Source organism: Capricornis sumatraensis, chromosome 1 (assembly GCF_032405125.1).
Source record: "Capricornis sumatraensis isolate serow.1 chromosome 1, serow.2, whole genome shotgun sequence".
Lineage (NCBI taxonomy): Eukaryota > Metazoa > Chordata > Mammalia > Artiodactyla > Bovidae > Capricornis > Capricornis sumatraensis.
Window position 1 is genome coordinate 94,491,359 of NC_091069.1, and position 24,904 is coordinate 94,516,262.

Consider the following 24,904-nt stretch of genomic DNA (forward strand, 5'->3'; position numbering starts at 1 on the left):
CTTAACACAGTTTAACCAGACAGACTATACCATTGTTTCCTAGATCCAAAGGCAAAATTAGAATGTACAGTTCAGTAAAAAGTAATTCTATTCAAGACCAAATTAAGAGTATATTAATTTTCTATTACTGTGTAATATACTCGGAGAAGGCAATGGCACCCCACTCCAGTACTCTTGTCTGGAAAATCCATGGACGGAGGAGCTTGGTGGGCTGCAGTCCATGGGGTCGCTAAGAGTTGGACACAACTGAGCGACTTCACTTTCACTTTTCACTTTCATGCACTGGAGAAGGAAATGGCAACCCACTCTAGTATTCTTGCCTGGAGAATCCCAGAGACGGGGGAGCCTGGTGGGCTGCCATCTATGGGGTCGCACAGAGTCGGACACGACTGAAGCGACTTAGCAGCAGCAGCAGTAGTGTAATATACTATTATAAACTTAGTGACTTAAAAGTACACAAAAATATTCTCTGAGTTTCCACAGATCAGAATTTAAGCAGGTCTGTGCTGAGTCTTCTGTTCAAGGTCTCACCAGACTGAAATCATGATGTCAGTCAGGCCTGTGGTTTCATTTGAAGCTCAGGGTCTTCTAAGTTTACTCATACTGTTGCCAGAACTCAGTTCCTTGTGGTTGTAGAACTCAGGTCCCCATTTTGGTGCTGGCTGGTGGCTGGGAATAGCTCTCAGCAACTCATGGCGGCCTACAATTTCCTGCCACATGGCCCTCTCGAAAACATAGCAATCTGTTTCTTCAAGATCAACAGTTAAGCATCAGATGCAGTTTTTAATCTCTCTAACTTCTGTATCTAACCTCTCAGTCAACTTCAGCTGCTCAATTGTGTCCAACTCTTTGTGACCCCATGGACTGCAGTACGCCAGGCTTCCCTGTCCATCTCCAACACCCAGGGCTTGCTCAAACTCATGTCCATTAAGTTGATGATGCCGTCCAATCATCTCATCCTCTGTCATCCCCTTCTCTTCCTGCCTTTGATCTTTCTCAGCATCAGGGCCTTTTCCAGTGAGCGAGTTCTTTATACCAGGTAGTCGAAGTATTGGAGCTTCAGAATCAGCATCAGTCCTTCCGATGAATATACAGGACTGATTTCCTTTAGGATTGACTGGTTTGCTCTTCTTACAGTCCAAGGGACACTCAAAAGTCTTCTCCAACACTACAGTTCAAAAGCATGAATTCTTTGGCACTCAGCTTTCTTTATGGTCCAACTCTCACATCCACACATGACTACTGGAAAAACCACAGCTTCGACTATATGAATGTTTGACTGTACCTCTAGATCTTCTTTTAAAGGTACTCACCTTATACACTAGGTTCACACACTTAAGGGAGAATATTTTACAGGGTGTACAGACCAGGCGGCAGGAATCCTGGGGACTATCTCAGAATTTTGCCTGCCACATGAAACCAAAGCACAGATCTTCCTACAGATAAAGCTTTATCCAGAAACAATATAATACTTGGAATACAAAAAAAATGAACAAAACTACATATCCCTCAAACAGCATTTTTTCATCATCCTAAAATAGTAATTTTTGCATCATATATCTTGACAAAATTGAATAAACACTTTGAGATTATAATCTCAGATAAAAGTCTGGAGCCTATTTTGCTCATTAAACCCCAATTTGGTGGAGTCCTTCTGGTGGCTTAAATGGTATATCCCAAAGAGAAGTCAGTCTACCAACTGCCTCCAACATTTCATTTTACAAAGGACAAAGTTCAACCATGGATCAATGTAGCAACTCAGGATAGGGTAAGTAGAATAAGAAAAAGGGAGATGTCCACAAACAAAATGCATAATGTACTATATAATTGCTAGAAGCACCTAGATCAACTATCAAAATTGATACTTTCAAATCTGTTTTTTTGTATGATTCTAAAGAAGGCCACTTAAATTTTTCTTTAAAGGACAAGAACATATTTTTAAGACCAAAACTGCAGTTGTTGAACTAAAAATGATGATTAGTGGCACAGACAATGCTAAAAACTGGATCAGTAAATTATAAGGCAAACATACAGAGGAGAAACGTTAAAGAGATGAAACTGTGAAGAAAAAAGGAAAAAAACCATGGAGATATGTATTTTTCTAGGCTATGTAATAGTAGGTTGTAGCAGAGTAGCTAGCTCTTCACCAAAACTATTTCCTCTTTCTCTCAGTCACACGGATAAACTGTATTTCCAATCCTCACTTGCAGTGTGTGAGCTTCAGCCAATGTAATGTTGGCAGTAGTCATATGTATCACTTACAAGTTGTTCAATGAAAAAAAAAAAAAAAACAAAACAGTCCCTAATGCTCTTACTCGTTTCCCTACTGCTATAACACTGAAAGTCACGCGAAGTCATAGAGCCACAAGTCCTAGATCCCTTCATAGTCACTTGCAGAAGAGCTACCCCATCAGGAATACCCATTGAAGAATTCACCTAAGCAAAAAAATAAAATTTCTAGGGTGAGATTTTAGAGCTTAACTATTATAAGAGGTAGCATTATTTAAAGAAACAAGCACTAGAGTTGGAAGAATGGTGTTGATAACAAAAAATAACAAAAAAGCCTAAAATAAATGGCATCAGTTTAGAGGTCAGGCAGTAGGCAGTAAGAATATATATACAGCAAGTCAAAAGCCTGAAGAGCCCTATGATATTGTGGCAAACAAACAACAACAAAAAAAAAACCTGGTAAAACGAGAACCAGTAATAAATGAAAAGGCATACCACATGGCTACTGGGCCTGTAGCTCTAAAAGTGAATGTAGAGAGTTATAGTGTATATTGGCATTTACTTTCTGCTTTTAGCAAGGTTTTACACAAAAGAGATGAGCACAGAATTTCCCAATTTGCAAACTAAAATTTGGGCCATATTTCTGAGCCCAGAAACTTGGGCCTCAGAGGGTCAGAAAGCTGAACACATACAGATCCCAAACAGTAAAAGAAAAAGAAAGTAAAAGTTTGAGCAATTAAGTCCAAAGAAAAACTTGTTGAACTTAATTTTGAGGCAAAAATTAGATTCGGGTATGGTTTTCTTACTCACTATTTCATATGGCATCCAAGTAGGGCCATTAAAATAAGAAAAAAGACATGAGGCAAGAGTTATTCTCCCCTAATTCCACTACCTCTCCAAACAGGGAAGAAGAAAAAAAAACATTCCTGAAAATTAGATTTAGAAAAGAACACTGGGTCACTATCTAAACAGGACCTACTGGAAACAAAGAGATCAGAGGTCTACTAAGTTTTGAGGTAACTATACTGCTAAAACCCCACAAATTTGGACTAAATAAATCTTTGTTCAGAACATTAAAACAAACGTTGGGCTCCTAAACTTGTAGAGCAGAAAGCAGGCACTGAAAGATACATAGATATATAAATGTGGTTGTAGATGTAAGTCTAGCTGTATATGTATATCTATGGAGAGAAAAATAAGTATTCAAATGAATGTAAATTCCCCAGCACACACTTCAGAAATGTACACAGGAAAAAAAAAATAGGGAAAGAAAAACTAAGATGCAGCAAAGGAGTTCTTTCCAGAGAGTCAACATCTAAGCAAGGAAGTTCTCCTATTACTAATTCAGAAAGATTTGCCAATGATGACCCAAAAAGATTAGATGATTTTATATGAAACAGGGAATACTGTACATCTCCTGTTCTTCCCATTTCTAAATGGAAGTTTTTTGTTGTAGCTATTCTGTTCTAGCTTCTCCATGGTTATCAGCCCACTGAAGAGCCACATCTGGATCTGAAGGAGAGTACTGAACATCCTTGAAAAATACCATTCCTTGAGATGGATGTAGTAACTAGATGGGATATTAGGTTGTATTCCTTAGGGAAGGGACAGAAATGTTCTATGGATGAAAGGAAGAATGAAGTCATATTTGATGAGAAAAGAGTAGACTGTGCCAGAGACTAGCTACTATTCACCAAAACTGTGTTCTTCTCTTAGAGTGAAATTATACTTCCCAGTCTCCCTTGCAGGTTGGTATGGCCATGTTTTTAAGTTCTGGCCAATGAAATCAGTGTAGTAGTGACGATGTGTCACCCCCATGCCTAGCCCAAAAAACCCTACCACAGAGTCTTCCCTGGTGCTCTAGTGGTTAACACTCTGTACTTCCAGTGCAATGGATGAGGGTTTGATCCCTGGTCAGGGAACTAAGATCCCACATGCCACAGGGAACAGCCAAAGTAACAAACAAAAAGATAAATAAATAATAGAATGTGTGCTAAGAACAAAATAAACAAGCTTCTTTAAAAAAAAAAAAACCTACCACACCCAATACTCTTTGGTCTTTCCCGTTCTGCAGCGATCTTCAAAACCATATTAAAAATGACAGAGCCATATAATGGAGACATTTCTTAAATCTCCATTGCAAAGAAAACCATTACAAATCAGAAACATCATTTTGGACTTGACATAAGAGAGAAATAAACCATAACCTCTCCCTTTTATCCAACATCCATGAATTCAAACAAGTATTTATTGAACACCTACATGTACAAAGGATGTGGGTATGTGGTAGTTTCTCTCCCTCCCACTTTCCTTACTTTTTAGGGACTACAGAAGATTCTAAAATGTGTAAGATATCCTTACTCAAGGATCTTATAGCATAAGATAGTAATACATGCAATAAGAGCTATACTTGAGATAAAAAATATTATAGGAGGAATAAAGGGTTATCAATTAATTAAAAAGTCCTGAGTTCACAAAATAGTTCATCACTATTTCTTTAAATGACAAAAATACAGCCAACAGCTAACAGTTTATATAGACTGAATAACACAGCAGATAAATTCATCTCAATCTAATCTGAATCCTATACTACAAGATCTGACCTTTATAAACTGAACTTGAGCAAATCACTTCCCTGCCCTAGGCCATAATTTCTTCAGATAATTAGGGGGAGAGACAGATAATCTCATTAAATGAAATAATAATACTCTTCATGGAATCTTCTCTTTTACTTCAAAACCAAAGTAATTTCTCAAGCAAAGGCCTAGAAAAAGCAACTCTATTCTTCAATATTTTGAAAGGTTAGTAAAAAATTTTCAACCACAATAAAGACTTGCCTTACAAGATACTTTCATTCCTGTACTCAAAATATACACACCAAAGCAAAAGTATATTTCCAATGATTAAATTTGTTCTACATCACTAAAAAATAAAAATAAAAAGACATGATATGATTATTTCCATCAAAGTTTAACATCAACTAGTTGTAAACTTTCTACTTTGCAAAGTAGAATAATAAAAAAATTTAAAGGAGAAAGGGCAAAAGAATATCTGTATTCTCTTAGGAAAGGGATTTCCAACAGGCAGATCTCTTTTACAGAATCAAATACCTAAAAAAATAGCTGAGACCAAAAATCTGACCCAAAATATGACCTGCTCCCTCCTTTCTCACAGAATGATATGAACTACAAATGACTTATTCAAGAACACAGTTGTTTATACAACCAAAAAAGACTTCCCATAAAAAAATGAATCTACTACTTATTATTGCAGGTTACATCAAGGTATCCTGAGAAATTTTAATAAAATCAGCATGACTTAAGTTTCAAAAGAGCAAATAATACTGCATATTACTACTGTTCTTTATTCAGAACAACAAAGTACTTCTGGATGTTCTGTGTGACTTTCATAAATTAGAGATGAAGATACTAAAAGAAAAAAATCTAAATACTTTGTTAGTTTTTAATAAGCTATAAGCGAATTCCTTTCTATGATCATAAATCACAGCATTTCCAACAGGCCTTTTTTCATCAATACCCACTGATATCCAAAATAACAATTACAGAAATACTCATATATAACATTTTGCTTACACAGTAAATAATCAATCAGAAGTATATGCAGCACAATTTAGCTCATTAACTAGAAGTAGTACTTTTTAAAACCTGGGGCTTTGAATCATACCCAAAGTCAGGAAAAGTATTCAAAAAATAGAAAAAGCTTTTCAAAACAACAGTATAAACCATAACAGCCAATTAATGTCTACTGAGCATTCACAGAGCAAAACAATACACTGGTAAATGATTCACTGCTCTGTTAAGAAAATAAAAAATATTTTAAAACCACATGTTCCCATACAGATGAAGGACTTCCCTAAAATGACAAAATACAATTAAGACACTTAGCAAAAAGAAACCTGTGTAACAGAATACTTGCAAAGTCATTGGCCAGCCTATCATAAACCCCAGACCTACTTGCTTCATGGCAGTCTCTCCAATTTTGTCTGAATGTTTGCGGATACTCTCCAGAAAGTCTTTGAGATCGGACATAGACACATCCTTAATTTCTTCTCGAAGCTTGGGGATATTGTCCACCATCACCTTGCAGAATCGATAGTGGCTGACTTGAGGAAGATAGGTATGCTCTAGATGCTCCAGAGTTTTCAGTGCAGGATAATGCCTATAAAAGGAATTGCATCACCTTTAGCTCAATTCAGTCTTCTTTAGGGCCACAGATATATTCCTCAGGGAAAATTTCTAGCCTGAATTAGTTTTCACTTATATTAAGACAAATGCAGGACTGACTCAATAAAAACATCAATGGAAAAATAAATATCAAATTATTAAAAACTAATATATGTATTATAGGACTTAATAAATTATAATCAAAAAAGATTTTATCTCAAGAATACAGAAAACATAGAAAAATCCACCAATGAAATTCATTACATAAAGAATAAAGGCCACAGCTAGGAGATTAAAAAAGAGAGAGAGTGAAAATAAAGAGAAATACAAAATGATCCTATCAGTGCCATAAAAATCATCCTATAAAATAAAATACCCAAGGACAGACTTTCAACTGTGGCATACAGAAGAACTTAGCAAATCTTTTACCAAAAAGCAAATATAACCTGGACAAAACTTTGCAAACAGCGATTTCAGACTCTGGAAATTAGAAAGGACTCTGGAAAGTAGAACAATAGCTTGAGAAGGGTTTATTCATGAAAACTGATAAACAGAAAGGGACTTAATGGTGTTCTTGCCTGGGGCTACCTCCATCATCCTCTTCACCTTCCCTCATCACATCACTGGTTATAACTTGTCAGGAAAATGAGCAACTTCTCTGCCATTAGGGGATGATATGATTTGGAGCAGAGGATGAAAATCCTATACTGACTAGCGCTGTTAGGAAACGTAGCAAACTCAGTTACAAAAAGGAGGTGGGAACTTCCAAATCTACTGGCCCGATATTCATCTTGTTTGGGACAAAGTGCAGACTAGAGGACTAATCAAAAACTTAACAAGGAAGTCAGAAATAAGAGACCCACAGAATAACCTGATCAGTTCAGTTCAGTTCAGGTCAGTTGCTCAGTCGTATCCAACACTTTGCGACCCCATGAGCCACAGCATGCTAGGCCTCCCTGTCCAACACCAACTCCTGGAGTTTACCCAAACTCATGTCCATTGAAGAGAAGGCAATGGCACCCTACTCCAGGACTCTTGCCTGGAAAATCCCATGGATGGAGGAGTCTGATAGGCTGCAGACCATGGGGTCGCTAAGAATCAGACACGACTGAGTGACTTCACTTTCACTTTTCACGCATTGGAGAAGGAAATGGCAACCCACTCCAGTGTTCTTGCCTAGAGAATCCCAGGGATGGGGGAGCCTGGTGGGCTGCCATCTATGGGGTCACACAGAGTTGGACATGACTGAAGCAACTTAGCACCAGCAGCAGCATGTCCATTGAGTTGGTGATGCATTCCAACCATCTCATCCTCTGTTGTCCCCTTCTCCTCCTGCCCTCAATCTTTCCCAGCATCAGGGTCTTTTTATATGAGTCAGCTCTTCGCATCAGGTGGCCAAAGTATTGGAGCTTCAGCTTCAACATCAGTCCTTGCAATGAACACCCAGGACTGATCTCCTTTAGGATGGACTGCTGTGATCTCCTTGCAGTCCAAGGGACTCTCAAGAGTCTTCTCCAACACCACAGTTCAAAAGCATCAACTCTTTGGCGCTCAGCTTTCTTTATAGTCCAACTCTCACATCCATACATGACCACAGGAAAAACCATAGCCTTGACTAGACAGACATTTGTTGACAAAGTAATGTCTCTGCTTTTTAATATGCTATCTAGGTTGGTCATAACTTTCCTTCCAAGAAGTAAGAGTCTTTTAATTTCATGGCTGCAATCATCATCTGCAGTGATTTTAGAGACCCCAAAATAAAGTCAGCCACTGTTTCTGCATCTATTTGCCATGAAGTGACAGGACCGGATGCCATGATCTTAGTTTTCCAAATGTTGAGCTTTAAGTCAACTTTTTCATTTTCTTCTTTCACTTTCATCAAGAGGCTCTTTAGTTCTTCTTCACTTTCTGCCATAAGGGTGGTGTCATCTGCATATCTGAGGTTACTGATATTTCTCCCAGCAATCTTGATTCCAGCTTGTGCTTCTTCCAGCCCAGCGTTTCTCATGAGGTATTCTGCATATAAGTTAAATAAGCAGGGTAACAATATACAGCCTTGATGTACTCCTTTTCCTATTTGGAACCGGTCTGTTGCTCCATATCCAGTTCTAACTGTTGCTTCCTGATCTGCAACAGGTTTCTCAAGAGGCAGGTCAGGTGGTCAGATATTCCCATCTCTTTCAAAATTTTCCACAGTTTATTTTGATCTACATAGTCAAAGGCTTTGGCATAGTCAATAAAGCAGATATAGATGTTTTTCTGGAACTCTCTTGCTTTTTCAACAATCCAGAGGATGTTGGCAATTTGATCTCTGGTTCCTCTGCCTTTTCTAAAACCAGCTTGAATATCTGGAAGTTCACAGTTCACGTATTGCTGAAGCCTGGCTTAGAGAATTTTGACCCTGATAATCATGATGGTGTGATCACTCACCTAGTGCCAGACATCCTGGAATGTAAAGTCAAGGGGGCCTTAGGAAGCATCAGTATGAACAAAGCTAGTGGAGGTGATGGAATTCCAGTGGAGCTATTTCAAATCCTAAAAGATGATGCTATGAAAGTGCTGCACTCAGTATGTCAGCACATTTGGAAAACTCAGCAGTGGCCACAGGACTGGAAAAGGTCAGTTTTCATTCCAATCCCAAAGAAAGGCAATGCCAAAGAATGCTCAAACTACTGCACAACTGAACTCATCTTACACGCTAGTAAAGTAATGCTCAAAATTCTTTGAGCCAGGCTTCAGCAATACGAATAACCTGATAGCTCTCTGCATATCCCTAGCTGACCCAGAGGCTGTGCACAAACACATGTAACACCTAAAAGGGCCTAAGCACCACACACAGCCCTGGCTGACTAGTAAGCTTCAGGCTTGCACCTAGGAGAAGGATATAAAAGCTCAGCAAAGCTAAAAACTGCCTGAATTTTTAATGTAGTCCCTAATCCACAAACAAATCCACTGACAAAGGGTAGATACTTTCATCAGCTCAAGTTTCTTAGAGCACCCAGGACCAATCATTAGCTGATGACTAACCTTTAAAAATGAATGAAATATATTCCCAGGAAAACAAAGACTGAGAGAATTCCTTGTTAACAGATCTTCCTTACAAGAAATACTAGCGAAAGTCAGAAAGGAAATGATAGCAAGTAGTAACATGAATTCACAGAAAAAAAAAGAAAGAAGGACACAGGAAACAATAAATATCTGCTGAATATTAATAAAATATATGACAAATAAAGAAGCAGATTATACTCCATAGAGTAACCTCTAAAAAAACAAGCAACTCAAAAAATACGCTGTTAAAAAATTTACGGTGCTTCCCTGGTGGTCCAGCGGTTAAGACTCTGCCTCCAAGTGCAGGGGACACATGTTCTGTCCCTGGTCCGGGAAGATTCCACATGCATTGGAGCAACTAAGCTTGTGTGCCACAACTACTAAGCCTGTATACCATAAGAGAAGCGACTGCAGTGAGAAGCCCACGCACCACAATGAGGAGTAGCCCCCACTCGCCGCAGCTGTGCTCAGCAAAGGCTGTGCACAGCAACGAAGACCCAGCACAGTCTAAATAAATAAACAATAAATAAATTTTTCACAAAAATTTATGGAAGAATTAAAATATTTAAACAAAATATTTAATACAACAAAGGGGTAAAAAATAAATAAGAACAAAAGAGACATGAAAAATAGAGCATAAAACCCAACCATATTAATAATTATATTAAAGGCAAATGGACTAATAAGCTCGCTAATCAAAAGCAGATTTAAAAAGCAGATCCAACTATATGTTGCCTACAAGAAACCCACTTTAGAGTCACAGATACAAACAGGTTAAAGTAAAAGCTACAATAATATATACCCAAAATGTAAACATAAAAGTGTTTGAATAGCTATATTAATATACAACAAACATTGCTGGAAACATAGAAGGACATTTTATAATAATTATAGGGACAGGATTTACCTGTTAGGTAGGAAACCTTCTATTAGCATAAGAGAACAAACAAAACTAAGATTGATACAGCTGACTAAGCAAAAACAAAATAAGTCTATATAAAAACAGCATAATAAGAATAAAGAAGAAACAACAACCTAGTACAGATTATTTGCAACATATAAATTTGAGGGTTTTTTTTAAAGCAATGAGCAAAAGAAAAGTCACAAGAGCACCCCAAAAGGCAAACCTGAAAAAATAAGTTGGACTGATATGAAGACATCAAAGTCAAAAATATGATTGTGTCAGATGGGTAATGGATATTATTATCAGAAGTTTCAATAAATGAGAATTCACAGCCTGCTGGTAAACAAATTTATATTACTGATACAAGTTTTCAGTGAAAAATATTACCAAACACATATTCTAAACAGTTGTATTTCTTCCCCCCCCCAAAAATTAGATGTACAAAAATATGTATAAGCCTCTTGAATTATAGTTATTCATATTTGCAAATAAAATACTAAACTAGAATTCTATTAACAAGGAATTGGTTAAACAGATTATGATATATCCATGTAGTATATATGTATATCCAAAGAATAATAAAATAGCAAAATGTTCACAATATTGTTGAATGAAAGTTAACTCAAAAAAATAGAACTTACAAGTATAATCATGTTTTTCAAAATTACAAATACATATATATGTGTAAATTAAGTATATGTATCTATGTATGGCTACATATACTAAATATAAGCCCACACACAAACAAGTACATAGAAAATGACTAGGAAAATACATACAAAAATGTTAACTGTGATTTTTCCTTTCCTTCGGATAGAAACCTTAAAGGTAATAAATTTCTTCTTCATGTTTTTAATTTCCACATTTCCCAAAATATACCTGGTACAGGAAAAACCCTTGGGCTACTAGGAGATCAAACCAGTCAATCCTAAAGGAAATCAGTCCTGAATATTCATTTGAAAGACTAATGCTGAAGCTGAAGCTCCAATACTTTGGCCACCTGATGCGAAGAACTGACTCATTAGAAAAGACCCTGATGCTGGGAAAGACTGAAGGCAGGAGGAGAAGGAGACAACATAGGATGAGATGGTTGGATGGCATCACCGACTCGATGGACATGAGTTTGAGCAAGCTCCAGGAGTTGGTAACGGACAGGGAAGTCTGGCGTGCTGCAGTCCATGAGGTCGCAAAGAGTTGGACGTGACTAAGCGACTGAACTGAACTGAGGAAAAACTTAGCTCTGATCCTTTAAATGAAAGACTTCTAGTTCTACTTTAGGTTTTAAGAATGTATTTCATGGTAGATACTTAAAACTCTTTTTACTCCAATGCACTTAATACCACAAACACTAAAGTCTAGAGGTTGGATTTACTTGTTTTCTTTGTTTATGTTTTCCCTTCCTGTGTTCCAAAAATCAAAATTTTAATCCAAATAAATGAAGGGAAGAAATTTATTTCCCCTAAATTTAGAAATAAAACTACAAATATAGCTTAACCTGAAATGGTTGCTTTTATCAAAATGTTACAGACTCAAAAACAGTACAATTTACATGGTTTAGTGTAAACATAATGGTGTTTATACTACAATTAGGTATGAAGAGCTATGTGCAATAAAATGCATTTCCTCTAGAGAGAAACTTTAGAATGGATATAAACTCAGAAATTAAGCCAAAAGATAAACACACTTTAGGGTCTAGTTATATTTTGGAACACTGTTTACAGAATGAGAAAAATCTAACAATGTTGCCTGCAGACACAGGCACATTCACTGATGAGACACATGGCTATATGCTGGAAACATCTGGTCTGTCAAATAACGCCACATTTTTCAAGGCTAATTAGTATAAAATCCAGTGATTTCTGGCAATAAAGAATGTTACTTTATTTCTCCATTGTCCTTTCCCTAACATATTCATATTTCATCAATAATAGATCAATAGCATTCATTCAAATTTCCATGATCCTCCAATTAAACTCCTCTATACCAGACAACAAAAGAATAAAATTCTATTTCCAGGGGCCATGGAAATCTAGAACACAACTTTGACATTACTTTTGACAACCTCTAAACATTACTAAAATGGAATCAAAAGCCAATTCCTAAGTTTCATTTGCATGTGTGCTAGTTCTCCCCTTCTCCCCACTTTATGCAGATTCCCCAGTAGAGATGTGAGCAGAAAGAAGGTAAATGAAATAAAAGCAAAAAATTGTTTTAAAAATGAGGCACGAAATGAAGTCAAAATAATTCTAAAAACTGAATAACTTAAGGTCAGAATAACTTAGACATGATTGAATGCTATTCTAAAAAGAGGAATGTTGATTATAGGCAAATTAAATTTTGGTACTTTTTTGCCATAGTATGGAACTCTTTCAGGCCTCCCGGGTAGCTCAGTTGGTAAAGAATCTGCCTGCAATTCAGGAGACCACGGTTCTACTCCTGAGTTGGGAGAATCCCTTGGAGAAGGGATAGGCTACCCACTCCAGCATTATTGGGCTTCCATGGTAGCTCAGACAGTAAAGAATCCGCCTGCAGTGCAGGAGACCTGGGTTCGATCCCTGGGTTGGGAAGATCCCCTGGAGGAGGGCATGGCAACCCACTGCAGTATTCTTGCCTGGAGAATCCCCATGGACAGAGGAGCCTGGTGGGCTATGGTCCATGGGGTCTCAAAGAGTCAGACACAACTGAGCAACTAAGCACAGCACAGCACATGGCACTCTTTCAAAATGACAGGTGTTAAATTTCTAATAAGTGATCTTGTAAAGTGGATCACAACTACCCATGAGAATTTTAATTCAGAGTATGATAAGAATATGAAATAAAAGCTTTCACCACAGAAAACACTGTTGTCTTTCCTAATTAAAGATCATTAATAAAAAATACTTAATTCCTTCTATGAGCTAATGATAGAAAGATGGTCAGATAGCTTTCCTCAGGGAGCACAAAACCTAGTATTATAATCAGTATTTACAGCTTTAAAAAAAGTAACTAAGCTTCTACTCATGAAGGAATAACAAGGAAGAGAACACACTCCCGCTCTTAAGAAGTAAAATACCGGCTATGTGTGTGCTAAGTCACTTCAGTCATGTCCAACTCTTTGCAATCCTATGGAATGTAGCCCACCAGGCTTCTCTGCCATTGGATTCTGCAGGTAAGAGCACTGAAGTGGGCTTCCATGCCCTTCTTCAGGAGACCTTTCCTATCCAAGAATTAAACTCATGCCTCTTATGCCTCCTGCATTGTCAGGAGGGTTCTTCACCACTAACACCACCTGGGAACTAGCTAAAATTCATAAAACAACTGCTTTCAGACAGTGAACATCAAATAACACAAAACTGTGGTCTCTGAAAAAAGGAAAACAAACAAGGTGAATTTAATAGTTACCTGAATGTGATTTCTAGATCATGGACACAGAGAAAACCCAAACAGAGCCCAACAATTTAGCAGGGTTAGCATCAGAGATGCAGTTCAGGAATAATAATACACCTTAAGGTTGTGCAGAATTTCCTCAAAAAAGGGAAGCAATGCAGAAAGAAGTGCAGAAATTTATACAAGAGTTCCCTTGAGCCTTTGCTGAGTACTAGGCCAGGCATAGCAAAAGTAAAATTCTGCACGAACAGGAATAAAAAAGGGAGGGAAGGGAAAAAAAGGAAGGGAATGAAAGACAGGAAGAACAAGGAAAGAGAGACAGACAAAAGGGAGATGTAAGATAAATACTCCAAGGAGCTCAGACAAAACAGAGAAAACATTTGAACTCTGAACAGCCCAAGTGCAGAGCCCTTGGGATTTCAGTTTTTCAAAGAAGATGAATACTACTCCAAGCAACCCCTGTAATAAAAAGTTGTGCTTAATCTTTCAGTCAAGTCCAACTCTTTGCGATCCCATGGACTATACAGTCCATGGAATTCTCCAGGCCTGAATACTGGAGTGAATTGCCTTTCCCTTCTCCAGAGGACCTTCCCAACCCAGGGATCAAACCCAGTTCTCCCACATTGCAGGCGGATTCTTTTTCAGCTGAGCCACCAGGGAAGCCCCAAAAGGAAAAGTTAGCTGAGCTTAAAAATGGGGTCTGATGAGACTGGGATTCAGATGGATCTGCAAACAACTAAACTATTTGCCAAAACAAAGACCAATATCCCGTAAGAAAGAAAAGTCCCCCAAAATTCAAATACTCGGCAACATAATATAATGGCCATTATCTAATCAAAACTTACAAGACATGAAAAGAACAAAAAATTGACCTATAATTAGGAAAAACAATCTTCAGAGAAATCCAAAATACCAAAAATGACAGCACTAGCAAAGAAGTACATAAACAGAGAAATTAGAGCACTGTAACATGTATTTTTAAAAGATGTAAAATAACAAATAAAATTAAACATAAAAAACCAAATGGAACTCCTAAAGATGAAAAATATATCATCTGAAATGAAAATTTCACTGGATGAAATTAAAAGATTTGACAATGAAAAAGAGCACAGCAATAAAACCTATCCCATATAAAGTACAGAGAAAAAAGATTGGAAAAAAAGAAGATCCTCAAATCACCTATGGGATTTTGTGAAGTTGTCCAACATAGATAAAACTGAAATCTCAGATTGAGGATGGAAAAGGGACCAAAAAATAATATTTGGAAAAATAGTATCTGAACTTCTTTCAGATTTTATGAAAATCATAAACTTGCAAAACCAAGAAACTAAACAAACCACAAGCAAGATAAATACACACATACATGAATGCATACATACATATTTATACAAAAGCACATCAAAATCAAATTGCTGAGAACAAATTTTACAGAAAAAAGTTTTAAAATAGCTGGAGAAAAGACACAATAAGGAGAGTGACCAAAAAAAGCTGTTCATATACTTTTTCCTCAGAAATTATATAAGCCAGAAGACAAAAAAAAAGATATCTCAAGAACAAATGAATCTATAAACTTAGAATTATATATCCATCAAAAATAGATTTCAAAAATGAAGGTAAACAATATGATACCATTTCACACTCACCAAGATAGCCATAATCAAAAGACAATTATAATTTGTGGTAGAATGTATAGAAAATCAAATCCTCATATGCTGCTGGGGGGGAGAAAAATCTGGCAGTTCCTTGAATAGTTACACAGAATTACCATGATCCAGCAAAATTTCATTCCAAGAAAGCCAAGAGAAATTAAATGAAAACATATTTCCACACAACAAATTGTAAACAAAAATGCACAGAAGCGTTATTGTAAAACCCTAAAACTTAAACAACCCAAATGCTCATCCACTAATGAATGGATAAATAAAGTGTGGTACATCCATACAATGGAATATTCAGCAATAAAAAGAAATAAAGTACTGATATATGGTACAGCATGGATTAACCTGGGAAACATTATGTTAAATGAAAGAAGCCAATCACAAAAAATCATATATTATATGATTCCATTCATATGAAATGTCCAGAATAAGTAAATATGAAGAAACAGAAAACAGACCAGTGATTCCCAGTAGCTGGCAAGGGAGGCAGGAGACAGGAAAAAATTGAACACTGATGGCCAAGGGGCTCAGAGTTTCTTTTGTGAAGAATAAAAACATTCTACAATTGACTGTGATGATGGTCATACAACCCTGAATACACTAAAAGCCACTGAACTGTATGTTTTAAATAAATGAAGTGAAAAGTATATGAACTATGTCTCAATGAGGCTGTTAAAAATATTTTAGAAAAATGTATATTAAAAATAGGCAATGTAAAAATTAAGCAAAAAGATAGCAGCAGTGGCTGACTATACTAATACCAAACAACATATATTTCGGAAAAAATATTACCAGGGATGAAGAAGAACTTTCCATAATAATAAATGGGTCCTTTCATAAAGAAGATAAAATAATGCTTAATGTGTATGCAACCAATAAGAGAACCTCAAAATATACACTGAAAAAACTGAAAGAATAAAAAGAACATATATGTAAGTCCAATCATAATAGGCAATTTCAACACTCCCCTGTCAGCAAATAACAAATACAAAATCATCAGGATGTAGAAAAGCTGCACAGTGCTATCAACCAGTACGTCTAAATGATAGTTAGAGATGCTCTTCTCAATAACAATATATATTATTTTAAAGTGTATATGTCATTTTCACCAAAACAGACCATAAAACTGGGCCATAAAACAAGTCTCAAAAAATATAAAAGATTGAAATCATACATTTTACATTTATGAACACAATGAACTAAAATATAAATCAATTTTGATACATCAGGAAAATCCCCTAATATTTAGAAATTAACCAGTGAACTTCTAAATAGTCTGTGAAATAAATTTTTAAAATCACAACAGAAATTAGAAAATATTTTAAATAAATGTTAAAAAAAAAACTGCAACATTATAAAACATGTAAGATTCAGTTAAAGCACTGTTAAAGAGAAATGTACAGCTTTAACTAGCTACATTAGAAAACAGAACCAAAATCAATGCCCTGGGCTTCCACCTGAAAAAGCCAGAAAAAAGAACAAATTATTTACAACAGCCAAGATACAGAAGCAACCCAAGTGTCCATCAACAGATGAATGGATAAAGAAGATGTGAGATAGACAGGTAGATATAGAGAGAGTTGCTGTTTAGTCGCCCAGTCGTGCCCTACTCTTGGCAACCCCATGGACTGCAGCAAGCCAGGCATGTGCGTGTGTGCGTGTGTGTATGACTGAATCATTTTGCTGTGCACTTAAAACTAATACATTGCAAATCAATTATACTTCAACCCCCCAAAAAAGAGCAAATTATATCCCAATTAAATAGGAGAAAGGAAATAGTCAGTTCAGTTCAGTCGCTCAGTCGTGTCTGATTCTTTGTGACCCCATGGACTGCAACACACCAGACCTCCCTGTCCATCACCAATGCCTGGAGTTTACCTAAACTCATGTCCATTGAGTCAGTAATACCATCCAGCCATCTCATCCTCTGTTGTCCCCTTCTCCTCATATCAAAAATCAGTAAAATATAAAAATAAGGAAAAAAAAAACAATAAAACCTAAAGATGCTATCTTCAAAAAATTAATAAAATTGACAAACAACTACCCAAAACAATGAGAGACAGACAGAAATGACAAATCATCAACATAAGTAATCAAAGAAAAAGTATCACTATAGATTCTACATGTTAAAATAATACAGTAATACAATTAACAATTTTTGTTAATGAATTCAACAATTTGGATAACATGGACAAATTACTTGAAAGATACAAGTAAACAAAATTTTCTCATGTATTTATTTTTAAATTAAATCTGTAGTTAACAACTTTCTTACCAAAAACATGCAAATCTCCTGGGTCAAGTGGTTTCAATGGTAGATTCTACCAAGTATTAATGTTTAAGGAAAATAATTACTAATACTATACAAATTCTTCCAGAAAATCAAAGACAGGAAAATTTCCAAGTTATTCATAAGGCTAGCATGAATCTGATTCCAAAAAGATATAACACAAAAAGGAAACCACAGATAAACATTTCTCATGAACACAGATACAAAAATCCTTAACAAAATTTTAGCAAATCAAATACCACATCACATTAAAAAGGACAGTATATCATGACCAAGTGGGATTTATTCCATGAATGCAAGTTTAACATTTAACATTCAATATAAATCATCATATTAAGAAACTTAAAGCATTTTTTAAGAAAAGTATGATCACCTGGCACTAGCGGTAAAGAACCCGCCTGCCAATGCTGGCGCCAATGCAGGTTCTATCCTTGGGCTGGGAAGATCCCCTTGGAGGAGGGTATGGCAACCAACTCCAGTATTCTTGCCTGGAGAATCCTCATGGACAAAGAAGCCTGGTGGGCTACAGTCCATAGGGTTGCAAAGAGTCAGACACAACTGAAGCAACTTAGCACGCATGATGATCATCTCATTTACATAGAAAAAGCATTTGACAAAACCAATATTCATTCCTAATAGAAAGTTTCAAGAACTAGAAATAAAAGCAAACTTCTTCAACCTTATAAATTACATGTACCAAAAATTACACCTAACATATGATTTAATGGTTAAATGCATTCCCTCTAAGATCAGGAACAGGACAAAAATATCTAGCCTTATCCCAGGGATGGGGGAGCCTGGTAGGCTGCCATCTATGGGGTTGCACAGAGTCGGACATGAATGAAGTGACTTAGCAGCAGAAGCAGCAGCAGCAGAGGCTCTAACCAGCTTCCCTTGTGGCTCAGATGGTAAAGAATCTGCCTGCAATGCAGGAGACCTGGGATCTATCCCGGGCTGGGAAGATCCCCTGGAGACAGCAACGGCAACCCACTCCAGTATTCTGGCCTAGAGAATTTCACGGACAGTATAGTCCATGGGGTCGCAAAGAGTCAGACATGACTGAGCAACTTGCACTTTCACTTCACTTTCAGAGGCTCTAACTAGTTCAACAAGACAAGGAAACCAAACCAAAAAAGAAAGCATCCCAATTGGAAAGAAAAAAATATACCTATCTTTATTTGCAGATAAGATAATCAGCTACATAGAAAATTCAATGTAATATACAAAAAAGCTCCTAGAATTAGTATATGATTTAATAAGATTGCAGAATAAAAGATAAATACACAAATTTAATAGCATACTAGTAATAAATTACTGAAAATTAAAACTTAAAAAGTAACAACATTGAAAATAGGCATCAAAAAATATAAAATAATTAGGGATAAATATGATAAAAGATATATAAGACTTGTTCACTAAAAAAGCAGAAAACAGTTAAAGAAGATCCAAATAAATGAGAGCATTCATGTACTGGTGGATAAGGGGTAAGAGGGATGGGATACGAGGGACCTAGTGTGGTAAGACTGTATGTATAGGAAGGCAGCTGTGTCAGGACCAAACAGGAATGAGAAGGGCATTCAGGCAGCACAGAAGCATAACACTGGGTATTAGAGCCCAAGTAGATTAAGGAGGATGCCATACAGGAGGGCAACTCCGTATGTGGTGTTGATATAGCTCAAGGGAGCCCCCAAAATATAATCCTACTTTATGCACCAGAAAAAGGTTGAACTGGAAATACTGGTCAACAGTACTTATGACAATCACTTGAATTAAGAGGAAAAATGCAGATTGCCCATATAATGAACTACTATCAAGCAATTAAAATAAGTGAACTAGATCTCTATACATAAGTTTTAAAAAGCTCTCCACTAGTATGTTAGCCCATGATTGCAGATATTATTGTCTATTTTTTTCAGAGCTATATCCCCAACACTAAAAGCAATGCCTAGCAACACAGTAGGTACTCAATTCATTTTTATTGAATGAATGAATGAATCTCAAAAAAACAAAGACCAGAACTATTCATGTAAATGTTTTTTAAAATACAATATGATTTTTGGACATTAAAAACATGGACTAGAAGGAAATACCAGATTTATGATACTGGTTTCCTCAAAGGAGAAAGGAAAGGAAGAGGATTGAGGAAGGGGATGAGTTCTACCTGCATTTCTTAAAATGTACATCTTTACCTCTCTCTGATCACATATGTTTATATATGCCACAAATTCTATATACATATATACATGAATTAAAACCAGAATTGTTACTATTTGTTAATTTAGAGAAGTTGACACAGAAGTTTGTTTTTTGTGACCCCATGAATCACAGCACACCAGGCCTCCCTGTCCATCACCAACTCCCGGAGTTCACTCAGATTCACATCCATCGAGTCCATGATGCCATCCAGCCATCTCATCCTCTGATGTCCCCTTCTCCTCCTGCCCCCAACCCCTCCCAGCATCAGAGTCTTTTCCAATGTGTCAACTCTTCGCATCAGGTGGCCAAAGTATTGGAGTTTCAGGTTTAGCATCATTCCTTCCAAAGAAATCCCAGGGCTGATCTCCTTCAGAATGGACTGGTTGGATCTCCTTGCAGTCCAAGGAACTCTCAAGACTCTTCTCCAACACCACAGTTCAAAAGCATCAATTCTTCGGTTCTCAGCTTTCTTCACAGTCCAACTCTCACATTCATACATGACCACTGGAAAAACCATAGCCTTGACTAGATGGAACTTTGTTGGCAAAGTAATGTCTCTGCTCTTCAACGTGCTATCTAGGTTGGTCAAAACTTTTCTTCCAAGGAGTCAGAGTCTTTTAATTTCATGGCTGCAATCACCATCTGCAGTGATTTTGGAGCCCAAAAAAATAAAGTCTGACACTGTTTCCACTGTTTCCCCATCTATTTCCCATGAAGTGATGGGACCAGATGCCATGATCTTCGTTTTCTGAATGCTGAGCTTTAAGCTGACACAAGATTATCAGTGCTTAAATCTGTAGACTTTGAGTAAAGAAGAATAGTCTGCATAATGTGAGTGGGCTTCATTAAACCAGTTAAACGCCTTGATAGAAAAAAGACTAAATTCCCCAGAGGAAGATGGAATTTGGCCAGCAGACTGTCTTCAGACTCAGGCAATAGTATTCACTCTTCCCTGACACTAACTAGCCTACTAATCTACTAGGCAGATTTTGGAGTTGCCAGCCTCCATAATCATGTGAACCAATTTGCTAAAAAAAGAAAATCAATCTCTCTCTCTCTCTCTACACACACACACACACACACACACAGATATACACATTATTGGTTGTTTCAATGGAGAACCTCCGGAACCAGTAACTATTTTTTCTAAACCAAAGCATATTTCTGAAATTAACTATCATTAAAACAGTTATATGCTTTTCCCCTAAAAAACTGGGTCTTCTAAAAATCAAACTATGTGTAGTATTTTTTCTTAAACATAATACATGACAAAATACATCAGCATACCACTAGCATATGTAAATAATAATAACTCTCAGGATGAATCAATAGATATACAAAAGGCTAGAGAAGATGTCTTATGGACTTAATTGTTTTTGAAAGGTTATTCTAAATATGGACTTTTTAAAAGAATTCTAAATAACAAATTTCAGATAACACAAAGTATTCAATTTTAAAAAAACTTACCTTTTAGATTTCATCTGGTCCCGCAGTTTACTATACATCTCCAGAACTTTAAAGAGAAGGGGAAAAGAGCACATTAGAATAATTTAGAAAAAGTGAAAGATTAATTAAAGCTAAAGAAACTGCATCAAGAATTCTACTCTATATCCAGTTTCTCACCTGGAAGACACAGCATTAGTTTATCAACAGTGGCAGAAATATTTCTCTGTTGTAGCCGACACTGCTTCAGCTCTTCCATTGCTATCACCAGCTTGGCAAGAGGGAAAAAAAACTGAATTATGCCAACAGCTGTAAATAAAAAGCTTTCAGTCACATTTTCCACCCTATGTTCAATTCATCAGAACATCCCAGACAGTTTCATAGTAAGACTTCCAAGTGGACTAAGGAACTGCCTTTCTCAACCAGTAAAACATCCCTGCATGGTTTCCCCCTTTCTCCCCAAGATGCATACACACTACAATAGGAAAGGCTAGGTTAAATGAAACCTTAAAATTCAGGGGCTATCCAGGAAAAAAGAAAAGACTTACAGATTTGCTCCAAACCCTATTCAGACTTTTCATGATTTATGATTTCATCAATCTAAGAAGATACTATATTTCTTCCATCAGTGCCAGATGCCTAGAGGAAAACAGTCCTTCTTATACAGCTTCAAATGAATCTTGAAAATAATCTTTAACTAAATCTCTATTTTAATAGAGAATAAACCACACACTTAGAAGTTGTGGCTTTTCCAAGAATTCCAGTTTAGTGAAGTACTTTAGTGAAGTACTTATGCAGTACTTATTTTCTCATAGTTTTAGTCTTCCATCTGAAGTGATAGACAATAAAACTAGAAGAAACTGTGCTCTTTGCAAAAACTTAAAATATGTAAGACAAACTTTTAAAAAGCAATAACTTATATGGCCTCTTATAGAATTCATCCCATATCCATACCTAAAAATGTTAGCTACTTAAATACTATGTTCCCCCCCCCCAAAAAAAGAGAGAAGTGGTCATGATCAAGTTACTGATAAGACAATCAAAGGCTAATCTTAAAGATTATTAAACATTAAATAAGTATTAGGCAATAAGGAAGGTACATGATACAGACAACATTAATTGACTATAAGTCAGAAAACTTGGATATTAGTCTCAGCCATATCAATTACTATGTAAACTTGTGTAAATCATCTGTTTTATTTTCCTAGTCAATAAAATACTGGTCCTAATTTTGTCATAGGTCGGCCATGAGGATTAAGTGAGAAAATGGACATCAAATGATCTTATAAACTATGATTTAAACGGTGAATATATCAATTAATAGAATCAATAATTCACTTTTTTAACAAATACTTATGGCACATTCATGTTGTGCCAGTCACTGTTTAGGCAGGTAGAGGGGATAGGCAGTGTAAAAAAAATCCTGACTTCGCTTAATTTCTACTAGAAGGAGACCAAAAAAACAAACATATAAGGAAAACTATAATATCAGAGCATGATAGGGGCAATGGAGAAAAATTAAGCAGGAAAGGTAAAAAGAAAACAAAAGGTGAAAGTGAGACTGCAATTCTAAATAAGTTGATTAGTAAAGGCCTCATTGCTGCTGCTGCTAAGTCGCTTCAGTCGTGTCTGACTCTGTGTGACCCCATAGACGGCAGCTCACCAGGCTCCCCCGTCCCTGGGATTCTCTAAGCAAGAATACTGGAGTGGGTTGCCATTTCCTTCTCCAATGCATGAAAGTGAAAAGTCAAAGTGAAGTCGCTCAGTTGTGTCTGACTCTTAGCGACCCCATGGACTGCAGCCTACCAGGCTCCTCCGTCCATGGGATTTTCCAGGCAAGAGTATTGGAGTGGGGTGCCATTGCCTTCTCCAAAGGCCTCATTAGGAGGTAACATATCAGCAAATATCTGAAGTGCATAAACACTGAAGAAAGAAGATTCTAGGCAGAGGAAACAGCATTGGCCATATTATGACTACTCAAGTCATTTAAAAATACAACTAAGGAAGGCTACATACTCTCATTAAGCTTTCTAGTGATTATATTCATTTACTTCAGACAAACATGAGAAGCAATGATAATGTCCAAGTTCTTCCAACATGCAGCTTATGGTCTCAAACCACTAAATCAGGAACACAGTCATCAAAGAGAATGACAGGAAACAGAGAAGATTTTTTCAAAAGGTAAACTGGTCTTACTTCCTTTCCCTCATGTTGCAGTTTTCTATTAGTATCCGTCACTTGATTCTGTGGAGAGAAGACAATTTAAACTTATAATAAATACCTAGACAACAGTTTGATTAAGATGAAGATTTTAAATGAAAAGATTTAGTGTAAGTATTCAGATTGTTTCCATATTTCACCACATTTTTGTTTAGTTGTATTCTCCTAGGATTAAACTGTATTAACTTTTCTACTCAACATCTATATGACTTTTTGAACAATAAAAAAAAATTACTAAAAAATATGTTCAGTTTGCAATAGTACAAACTAATATAACACAACTAAAGATCACACTTTCATTTGAAATGGAAAGAAAAACTATAATAGAAAAAATAACACACAAAGAACCTTGCTGCTGCTAAGTCACTTCAGTCATGTCCAATTTTGTGTGACCCCATAAACAGCAGCCCACCAGGATCCCCAGTTCCTGGGATTCTCCAGGCAAGAACACTGGCGTGGGACAAAGAACCTTACTTGAGCATAAATTGAACTGTTTAACTCAGGGAGTTTGAGTAAACTCCAGGAATTGGTGATGGACAGGGAGGCCTGGCATGCCGCAGTCCATGTGGTCGCAAAGAGTCAGACAGGACGGAGCAACTAAACTGAACTGAACTAAACTCAGGTCAAATATTTCTACTTATAATCTAATTTTAGAAAACATTTTATCTTAATTTCTTGGATCATTAATTCTTGATAGCTCCTAACATTTCCATAGTCCCTCTTTTCTAAATTAATTTATCCATCAGATAGTAAAAAAAATCAGGTAAACAAGCTTTAAATTTACATAGAATTCATAATTAAAGTGAATTGGCACAACTCATTTTGGTAGCCACTCTTGAAGAATCAGTAGATATAAAAATTAAGTTTATAGAATAATAACTTCCCCACCTTCTTAAACATTATCAAAACATGAGCAATATTAACTTCTAAAGCTTTCTTTAATAGAGGCTACCTATACTTCCACCAATTCTAAATTGGTGGAATCTAAATCTCTCCTTACTAAGATACTTCCTTAACCCAGCATTTTCTATTATGTCCCTCAGAATGCCAACAAATTTTAATTAATAGATACTCTGCACTCTGTATACACACAAACATACACACACACACACATAATATATACGGGAAATAATACTAAAAAGGTTCGTTTACTGGGAACTTCTGAAGCATTTAATATTCTATAGTACTATAAATGCCTAAGGAGATATCACACAGTGTTTTCCAACTTATTTTATGCAGTATCCTTTCACTGAGGATCATCTCAGGAAACCAGTTTTTAGGAACACACCTTTGAAAATTTTGCCCAAAACTATACACTGTACCTGGACTATCATTTTCTGAGCAGATTACCACATGCACTGTCACT

General features: G+C 36.4%; 1 protein-coding gene across 4 annotated transcripts in view; it reads right to left on the reverse strand.

Moving 5' to 3' along the window:
* The window catches only part of EXOC6B (exocyst complex component 6B), a 711,360-nt gene that overhangs the window by 586,101 nt on the left and 100,355 nt on the right, over positions 1-24,904 (reverse strand). For all 4 annotated transcript variants that reach the window (XM_068984191.1, XM_068984200.1, XM_068984185.1 and 1 more), the window contains exons 3-6: positions 23,515-23,562; positions 21,499-21,589; positions 21,343-21,388; positions 6,204-6,408 (exon numbers count right to left, since the gene is read on the reverse strand). In XM_068984191.1, coding sequence (XP_068840292.1) covers positions 6,204-6,408; positions 21,343-21,388; positions 21,499-21,589; positions 23,515-23,562 — 390 coding nt within the window. The remainder of the gene's footprint in view (positions 1-6,203; positions 6,409-21,342; positions 21,389-21,498; positions 21,590-23,514; positions 23,563-24,904) is intronic.